This window comes from Aspergillus thermomutatus (assembly GCF_002237265.1).
Source record: "Aspergillus thermomutatus strain HMR AF 39 chromosome Unknown NODE_73, whole genome shotgun sequence".
NCBI classification, from domain to species: domain Eukaryota; kingdom Fungi; phylum Ascomycota; class Eurotiomycetes; order Eurotiales; family Aspergillaceae; genus Aspergillus; species Aspergillus thermomutatus.
This window is the reverse complement of record NW_020798122.1, coordinates 103,985-113,214: the sequence shown is the minus strand read 5'-3', so window position 1 is coordinate 113,214 and position 9,230 is coordinate 103,985. Positions and strand designations below refer to the sequence as shown.

General features: G+C 49.5%; 4 protein-coding genes across 4 annotated transcripts; 3 read left to right on the top strand and 1 right to left on the bottom strand.

The window, feature by feature from the left end:
* Nucleotides 1-1,389: 1,389 nt before the first annotated feature.
* On the top strand, nucleotides 1,390-2,551 carry CDV56_108462 (uncharacterized protein; the record flags this gene model as incomplete). The annotated part of the gene is made up of 3 exons (XM_026762081.1): nucleotides 1,390-1,576; nucleotides 1,629-1,699; nucleotides 1,763-2,551. The coding sequence occupies 3 exons, from the start codon at nucleotides 1,390-1,392 to the stop codon at nucleotides 2,549-2,551; spliced, it is 1,047 nt and encodes a 348-aa protein (XP_026615198.1).
* Nucleotides 2,552-3,208: 657 nt separating this feature from the next.
* Nucleotides 3,209-4,517, bottom strand: CDV56_108409 (uncharacterized protein; the record flags this gene model as incomplete). Its single annotated transcript, XM_026762028.1, has 2 exons — nucleotides 3,209-3,238; nucleotides 3,288-4,517. The coding sequence occupies 2 exons, from the start codon at nucleotides 4,515-4,517 to the stop codon at nucleotides 3,209-3,211; spliced, it is 1,260 nt and encodes a 419-aa protein (XP_026615197.1).
* A 1,307-nt stretch (nucleotides 4,518-5,824) lies between these two features.
* CDV56_108345 (transcription factor IIF subunit TFG2) lies at nucleotides 5,825-7,136 on the top strand (the record flags this gene model as incomplete). The annotated part of the gene is made up of 4 exons (XM_026761964.1): nucleotides 5,825-6,088; nucleotides 6,165-6,432; nucleotides 6,486-6,682; nucleotides 6,741-7,136. 4 exons carry the CDS (start codon nucleotides 5,825-5,827, stop codon nucleotides 7,134-7,136), a joined length of 1,125 nt encoding a protein of 374 aa, XP_026615196.1.
* A 446-nt stretch (nucleotides 7,137-7,582) lies between these two features.
* Nucleotides 7,583-9,230, top strand: CDV56_108290 (CCCH zinc finger protein; the record flags this gene model as incomplete). The annotated part of the gene is made up of 3 exons (XM_026761909.1): nucleotides 7,583-7,628; nucleotides 7,685-8,356; nucleotides 8,965-9,230. 3 exons carry the CDS (start codon nucleotides 7,583-7,585, stop codon nucleotides 9,228-9,230), a joined length of 984 nt encoding a protein of 327 aa, XP_026615195.1.

Below are 9,230 nucleotides of genomic sequence, written 5' to 3'. Positions count from 1 at the left end.
GTTCCTGGATGGCTCAGTGGATAAGAGACTATTGATTCTTTTTTTTTTTTTTTTTTTTTTTTTTTTTTTTCTCACAGATTGCAGATCACCGGCCTGGCAGATGGGATCACTTTTCGTTAGGCCCAAGGTGATCTGAGTTTTTATTCCCCCACAGAAGCAAATGAGACTGTTTAGGAAGGACGATGGCCTTCCTCCCAAAGCAGCAGCATCGTTATCATCGCATGCGTCAAAACCACAAATCGTGAGGGGAGTACGACCTTCAATGTCGGAATCAATGACTACCCTGACCTAGCCAGAGGAATCCCTGAGATAACTGTGCAATCTTCAGCTCCTATGGCAATTCTCGTGGAGAGGTAAAGTCTGACGTGGATGCCAGTTCCACGGATCCCGGTGCCATGAATATGACTATTTCGGCATTTCATTTCTTCAGGTCAACAATATCGTTCATCATTCCCCATAAGAATCGCGTTGTTCGAAAATAAGAAGCATATCTACGAAGTAACAGAGTTACATTCCGACTGCTGTATGGATATCCCGGATCCTGGACGGGATTTCTACTCGCTTGTTGATCGTCCTTCCCGTGCAGCAATGGAACCAATATTTCCACTGCCACGAGGGTGCCTGGTCCTTAACTTCTTAGTCCCGATGAGAGGCGCGGTTCAAATTGTCATTCCAAATCAATTCACAATTCCCGGCTTCCATTTCTCCATGAATGTGATTATGTCACAGACCACACTGCTGAGTTGCCTTGGCCCTTGGGCCCACTCACCACGATGCATGCACTATGGAGGTTGAAATCTGTTCTGATCTAGTGATTTTATTGCCCTAAACTGATGCATTTACTTGAGTTTACTACAGAATATTGAACCACATTTGCGGTGTGGGTGCTTGTTCATGGCTAGTGGATCATCCTTGCAAATCACCAACAGCCACACAGATCAGAAAGAGATGATGCTGCAGTATCTAGTTGGTCCCTGAGGATCCATCCTGCACCCCTCATTCAGTGATACTGCCAGCCTGCTACACGGTTCACCAATATGAGATAGACTACATAAAACATGATGCATTGTCTTTTCCCCAGTTACCTCGTTCCTTCCCTTCCCAAGAATCCCCTCTTCCTCCAGCCTGTACACAGTATACGGCTGCTGTCTGTCCTGGAGTCATATCTCGTATCATTGAACTTCCTCTTCTTCGTCATTCCTTTTTTAAAGGCGCATCGGCTCGTCCCCCGAAGCAATTCTGCCTTGCTTGATAATCTTACATGTTCACATAACGCGACTTCAATATCCGTCCCGACTACGGTCGTCCATTCATTGAAATCGCAGACACAGATCGATCTTGACTCTACTGAAATTATCGTTCCTTACCAGTGTCCATACTCAATCCAAAATGGCGATCACTTCTCGAGGGAAGAGTATGATTGCCATTGTGTCGGTGCTCGTCGGCCTTTCGGTACTCGCCGTCATCCTACGTGTCGTTGCGAGGGTCAAACGAAGGGTCAAACTTGGTGTAGATGATTACTTATGCTTCTTGTCTGTTGGTATGCTGATTGCCATGGAGATTGAATTAATTCTCTGTAAGACTCATCTCGCCCAACGCTCGAGACCAGTGCTGACTACGTGTGACAGGGGTTGTCATTGGAGGCAATGGGCAGCATCAAGCAGATTTGGACATGGAAACGATGATGAACTTCGGCAAGGTTTGTAACAGAATTTACCTTATCACCTCCTATCCACCGGTCTTGCTGAGTCTTGCTATTTAGATCTTTCTGTCGAATCAGTTCACCTACTTCATACTATGTCCTGCTATCAAGATCTCCATCATCTGCTTCTATCGTCGGCTGTTCAACATAAAAAGTTTCCAACTCGTGACATTCGCTCTCAATGCCCTTATCGCCACCTGGGGAGCAGGTATTTTCCTTGCTTGTGCCCTACAGTGCCGTCCTCTCAGAGCGTACTGGGACAAAAGCATCGACGGTCACTGCTTTGATGGGAACAAGTTCTTCATCGTCAACCAGGCCTTCAACGTCGTCATGGATTTCGTCATTTTGGCCTTGCCCATCCCCATGATCTGGGGCCTACAAAGAGCATGGCAGGACAAGCTCGCCTTGAACGGCGTCTTCGCCCTCGGTGCCTTTGTCTGCTTCGCCAGTATCTACCGGATCGTCGTGCTCTTCTGGATCAAAACATATGATACGACCTATACCGTCTACCAGGCCACGCTTTGGACGCATATCGAGCCGTCCATCGGGCTTATCTGCTCTTGTCTCCCCGTCATCCGCGGGCTCTTTCCGAAGCTTAAGCTGTCCGGTAGCCGCAAGACTACGGCTCCTTACTACATCAACACCGACTTCAGTGGCTCTCATCTCGCCACTCTGTCCAGTCCGAAGTCCCCTGCGTCTGCCTACTTCAAGATGGAGGAGGGTCTCATTTCCCGAGCGACTACCGATACCGAGGTTCCGCCGGAGAATTACCTCAGCCCTAAGGACATTGCAGTTCGAACTGACATCAAGATCAGTCAAGACGCTGCGTCTCTCAGATCACAAACTTGATTACTTACTTGATGATTTTCCAAGTCAACATATACGCGGCAGAAGAGGGCAATTAGCTCCTTCCAAAAGACATTCGCGGAACAAGTCGTCCCGCCCTGTCCACGTCGACAACCCGAGAGAGTCCTCTCCAGTGTTTCGCCGGACTGTGACACCCAGAACTATGAAGACCACCTCATCCAGATGGCGAGGAGCCAAAGAACTTCTCCCCTACGCACCACAACTCCCGGTCTGGGCCCTCGATCCGTGAGGTCGTGTCGGTCTTGATTCGGTCGGAACCAAATACCACCCATGCTGATGGTTCATCTCCAGCCAATATGATCCTAATTACACCCAAATGGGAACACTCCTTTCAGTTGACGGTAATCTAGAAGTAGCATGTACACATCTATCTGTCATTCATTATCTCATCAAGATCGACTATCATCCACTTCTCCCTACTGTCCTCCATTATCATATGTCTTGCATATTCACTATCTACTCGATTTGAGCGGACCGATCACCTTCGTTTACCTAATTCTGATGCATAGCAAGCCTACAAGTGTCTAATGCATAATTTATCAAGACTAATAATCGGATTCACTGAATATCTTTCAATAGTAAGTGTAGATAATATTGCTCTGGTTCATTGTTCGTCAAGTTGCTCCCAGTTTCAACGCTCTATCGCACCATCTGTCCCACAGCAAACTCCTAAAATGAATTAGCCGCTCCTCGTCTACCAGGCTGAATGAGCACATACCGGAAATGCATCTGAAATACTTGCTGCAACCCGTTCCACATCCTCCGCGAGACCCTGCACCCCCGCATCCCACTGTCGGATATGTCGTCCCGTTGCAGTTGCCGACCCGCCCTCGCTCGAGTCAAAGCAGATCACACCGGCGATTTGGTCAATGCTACCGTTCAGTCGACCCTGCTCGACCATTCGAGCCGCGTAGGCCTCCGCCTTTTCGCCCGCCGTCATGTCTCCGCTCTCCTGAAGACCCAGGATCGCACCCAGTGCGTCCGTTGTGATGTTCTCGTAAAGCTTACTGGCGGCGACGAGATTGTGTTCGACGACAGCCTTGTCAAGCACTGTGGTCCCGTCCGCCGTCCGAGCCAATTGGTGAGGAGCTAGTCGTTCAGAGAAGGCAGCAATCTCGGCCGGATTCAGCAGCCTATCCAGGAACATCTTTTCAAGGATCCCGAACTCCTCAACGGAAGTCGCACGGTCGTCCTTGTACAGCGTAGCGAGGATACGAGAGCGTTGCGGGCCTGCCGGGGCAAGGACCGCACACCGGATCGCGGCAGCAAGCGCCTGTAGCCGATCGCTCTCGTCCACACCACCAGCCAAACTGACGTTGAAATATTCCTGGCTCGCATCCAGGAATCGCCGTCGCGCATCGAGGATCCGGGCCTGAGACAGCTTGAAATGGAGTTTCAGCTCGTGGTCCTCGATCTTGCTAGGCAGGTTCTTGATCCTGTTCAGGAACGCCTCTGCGTTGGTCGTATCGTCCTCCTCCAGGTATAGTCGTACAATCCGGATCCATAACCGCACCTTGGCAGCGTCCGAGACGAGTCTCTGCGAGCTGTCGATATGGATGCCCTGTAGTGCGCGTGCGGCTGCCGCGTAATCCTCCTGGGACTCGTATGCGTCTGAGAGAATCTCACGGATCTGGGAGTCTTGCTCCTCGACCGATGAAGAGCGAGATTGGAGCAGTGTTACTGCATGCTGGCCGACTTTGATCTGGGTTTCTGGTGTGAGTTTCTGAAGGACGGCGATGAAGGAATCGAGGAGCGGTCGGGCCGCTACGATGCTGATTTCTTCACTGAGTACCGAGTCAAGATAGTAAATTAGGTCTTGGCCAAGCTCGTGCTCGGACGATGTGGATGTGATCTCGGAGAGAAGGTTGTTGTACTGCTGGAGCTTGGTCTGTGGGTTGGTGGACGACTCGATCTCCGCGAGTGCGGAGGCGATTCTCTGAGATGCCATAAGGGAGTGTGTTCGTCGATGGAAGGAAGTGCAAGTCTAATCAGTCAATGAGCTGATTCAATAGCAATGGAGTATTCAATTAGTGAAGCAGATGCGAGAAGAAGAGCGCTTGCTGGGTTGAAAGTGACGCTTGGCCAAATAGTGGGCCTCGTAGTTGTTGGAGCTCCGCTTATCGATAAGGCTGGTGTGCTGGGGACATGCAACAATACAACATGAACCGTCACCTTGGGTAGATGGAAGAAATTGATGAACATACTATGACTCGATCTCAAGCAAGTTCCAGATCAAGATCTACTCTGCGATTTCACATCCTATGTCCCAGTTGCGAAAGACCGTGTCTGTATTCATACCCCTCTTCTAGCTTTCTACAGAATACTGTTAAAGATGTTTCTCTAATGAGTCGCAAAATGTCGGACTCAAGCCAGACTCAATCGTTCAGCTGGGCTGAAAACATGCTCTGGCACACTAGCATCCGCTAAGCCGACGTCTTCCCGCCTTGACTTGCTGCGTATATGAAGCTTTTGTTGACTCATTGATCTGCGAGATGGCAGCAGAGCCGCTCAGAGCCCGAGGCTATCACCGCGTCCACTGTAAATACCAGAAGCCGAAGCACACAAGTAAAAAAGTCCAGCAGATCCTCCAGAATCAACTTGTTTATCACTGGAGCGACAGTGTTCTCCTAACTGGAAAAATCTCGCGCCGTGACAGGGTAGCAACTAGTTCTTTGAAGCTGGCGTGACGGATCATGGGGGCCTTAAATTCTATTTGGGGCCATTGTTTCATCAAGAGTCACAAATGCGAGTTGTGAACAGACTGCTGCGGCACCTGAATGTGTCAGAACAAGTAGACAGGCATAGTTCATTGCTACTAGTATGACCTTGGTGGATGATAACACTGTTCAATCACTGGTGAGCTCATCCATTGTGCTGAGAGGGCTTTCATCAGCTAGCCATGATCAGCATGCACAGTAATATACAAAATCTGTGCTTCTGCAAAGGACATTCAAATGAAGCTAGATATAGGTGGTTAAACGCTGAAATGTTTATCGAGGGGACTGTTTTGTGTCTTTGTCTTCAAATAGTCACAACAGCGCCACCGCCTTTGTGGACCCGCTCTTCGGCAGCTTTCTTTGCTCTCAGCGGCTGCATGGCGACAAGCTTGAACATCACGTCACTTAAGACTTCGATACCCTATACAAACCTTGATACGTCCACTCGTTTCTCACAATACACAGGTCGCATGATTTGATATTGCTCGCTGGAGGATTTTGAGAGTCTCACGCCTTTGCTCGAGGAGGATTCGGCACAATGTTTGCCCAGGTCAAGCAGGACCCAGACGCCCCGACGCCTTACATCAAGCCGGACCCCGATAACAAAGACTCTATACTTGCTGATATCGACGAGGATATTTACGATGATGATGGGGATCTAGACTTTTCAAACGCTGGGCAGAATGTGTGGCTTTCGCGCATTCCGCGATCGCTCTGGGAGCATTGGGCGAGCCTCGATGACGATGAAGAGATACAGATTGGAACGATGAGAATAGAGGGCCAACCGAATGATATCAAACGGGTAAGCTCTGGGGATTTTGAACTTCATCTCAGTATCTTTTTGTTACCGGCTCGGTCGTAACAAGTGCTCTCTGTAGGTCAGTATTCGTCTCAACGAACGAGAAGACAATCGCGATATCCCCAAGGACTACATACTGCAGCGACAGACCATCAACACGGGGAACGTAACATCACATGCGACACAAAACACCTATCTATTTACGGAGAAAGACATACCTGGGCATGAGAATCGCATGGTAGTTTTCGGAGAAGCACGGTCGGCATTATACGAAGCCATGAAGCGCGATGCGAGGAAAAAGGAGCGCAGGAAGAAATGGGAGCCATATGTGCGGAGAACGGTGCCGAGTACGTTTATATTGCTCTTGGAAGTAGAAAACGCTCTACTGACACTGCAACAGAACAAACCGCCCTCGTGGGAGGCGTCAATGAAGAGTTTAATTGCCTTCCAGTCGAGAACGAGGAATTCCGACGGTTGTCAGAAAAGAAAGCTCTTGAAGCACTCAAGCCCAAACGCGAAACCGTCTTCATTGATAAGGTTCCAGGCAAGCTTCTCCAGGCGAGAAATGTGTTACCTGGAGACAAGGGCGCCTTTGTGGTATGCTTTGAATGGACTCAATTGACTTTCACGGCGGATATACTAATGCGGAATGCAGCAAGCAACAAGACCGGTCAAGGCAAAGGCCCAAGAGAACAAGACCACACGTATGCCGCAGAACGAACTACTGGATCTTATTTACCAGTGCTTCCGCGAATACAAATACTGGCCTTTCAAGACGCTTAAGGCAAGACTCCGACAGCCAGAGGCATATCTCAAGCAGACTCTGGAGATGGTTGCGCATCTGGTCAAGTCCGGCGATTTTGCCATGACCTGGGAACTCAAACCTGAGGCCATGGAAAGCAACTACGCAAATGCGATGTCCTACGGCAATGCCAAGGAGGAGCTTCCTCCTGGAACCGACTACAACTTTGATGACGGCTCCGAAGAAGAGGCCAATGCATCTGGCATGGTGTCAGATAACGACGAGATGAAATTTGAGGACATTGTCTAAGAAGTGGAGATAAATGTAGCATAAGCAAGGTCATGGCGTTCTTTTGGGGTTTCTGGGCACATGTAAAGGACGTTTGGAGTTATCTACTCTGGTATCACATAGCTAAGATTCACCGTCAGACTGGGTGGTGCATCCGTGAATAAATTACATCAATCTCATAGTGAGACTTACATGCATTGCTCTCTGCAAATTATCACTATTCTAAGCGATAGCTCATAGGAGACGTGAGGCCTTAAGCCACAAACCATCCCCCCTCAACAGTAGGGAGTATCTGCTCACGTGACAGTGATAACGCCACAAGTTGACCATCTCATGGACCTTCCTTCCCCAGAATGACACAAGAACACTTAACTGTTCCTGCAACTTCTCATCAGCTAGTAGAAAGACAGAGTCTTGAGCATATGTGCACAACTGACTTTGGCTCTTTCTGATACAGCTAGGCCAACATGACAGAAGATGAAGAGTTGATGGCTAAGATCAGCCAGCTTGCTGGTAAGCTTCCTCACTACTATCAGCTCATTTCCCCACCACCAGCTGATTCTCTCTAGGCCAGATCAACAGGCACAAAAACCAAACCCCTCAGGCACATGCACATCCTGATAGCGAGCTTCATGCTGCTCCGTTTGTGTCACGACACACTCGCGCGCGTGCGGGATGGGTGCCGTATCGCGGACGACCATATGGACGCGGACGTCCTGCAGCTCCCCATCGCCACCGTACTCTCGTCATCAATAACGCGAACTCAGGGAACTCTGCCAGTTCAACACCCGGGCCAACGAACGAGAATGTTGGCGAATCGCGATCGGCGACGCCGAACGGCTGGGTTGCGAAACGCGACCGTCATATGCAGCTGATCAACTCGGCTATTTACGATAAGGAAGCACAGGCCAGAGCGAAGGCGATGGAGCAAACGCGCAAGGCCAAAGCCGAGAAAAAGGCACGGATCGAGCAGGCCAAAGTTCTCCGTTACGCGCAGGGTTTTGGCAGACCTCACCCTGCTACTTCTCTCGCTCCTCAGGTTTCTGCCACCACCCAACCCCAGGGTGAATATCAGGTCTATCTGAATGATATTCCTTTCAAAATCGCAAAAGGCGGCAGTAAACTAGTTCGCGTATCCGGTGGGAATTCCTTCTGTGCTGCCGTGGCCACAAGAACTGGCTTACCTTTAGTAGATGACCCGAATACTGCCAACAACACACCAAAGAAAGTAACAGTTGCTGGTGTGACTTTTGTCCGGAGCAAGAACGGAAATCTTCATCGACTCGGAGCGGTGACCTCCAAAAGGTGATGTTTGCGATATCTTTTTAAGAGCGTTAAGAACTCACAGTGATCACAGAAAGCCGACAGCTGTCAAGAAGAGAAACGAGCTTTGCAAACGATTTACTTCGACGGGTACCAGCACTTCCCCAACCAGGCTTCCGCCCCTTCTTTCATTAATCTTCCGCAATCTTACCTTGTTCACTTGTTCACGTTCTATTTACTACTATTTGATCTGTCAGGGCTGATCTGATCTGTCTACATTTAGGCGCCTGTTACAAAGGACCCTCATGTCTCTTCATTCACGACCCGAATAAAGTCGCCATTTGCAAGGAATTTTTGCAGACTGGTAACTGCAACGCAGGTCAAAATTGCGATTTGTCCCATGAACCATCGCCCCACAGGTCCCCTGTTTGTGTGCATTTTCTGAGGAATCGGTGCTCGAATCCACAGTGTCGATATTCCCATGTGCGAGTGACACCTGGCGCACCCGTATGCAGAGATTTCGCAAATCTAGGATACTGTGACAAGGGCGCTGATTGTGAGGAACGACATGTTCACGAATGCCCAGATTACGCTGCCACCGGCGTCTGCAACAAGAAACGCTGTCATCTGCCCCATGTTGACCGAGCCGGGCAAATTCGAAAGAATTTTGCTAGTAAAGCAGATCCCATGGACGAGGAAGAGTCTGACGAGTCAAGCGAGGAAGAAGAGTGCGACGCAATCGACTCGGATGACGTTGACTCTGACGACCTCGAGGATGAGCCTGAATACGTTGAAGGAGCTGACAATGACGAGCATGAGCTCTTCCAGCAACATGACTTCATCCGCTTCTAA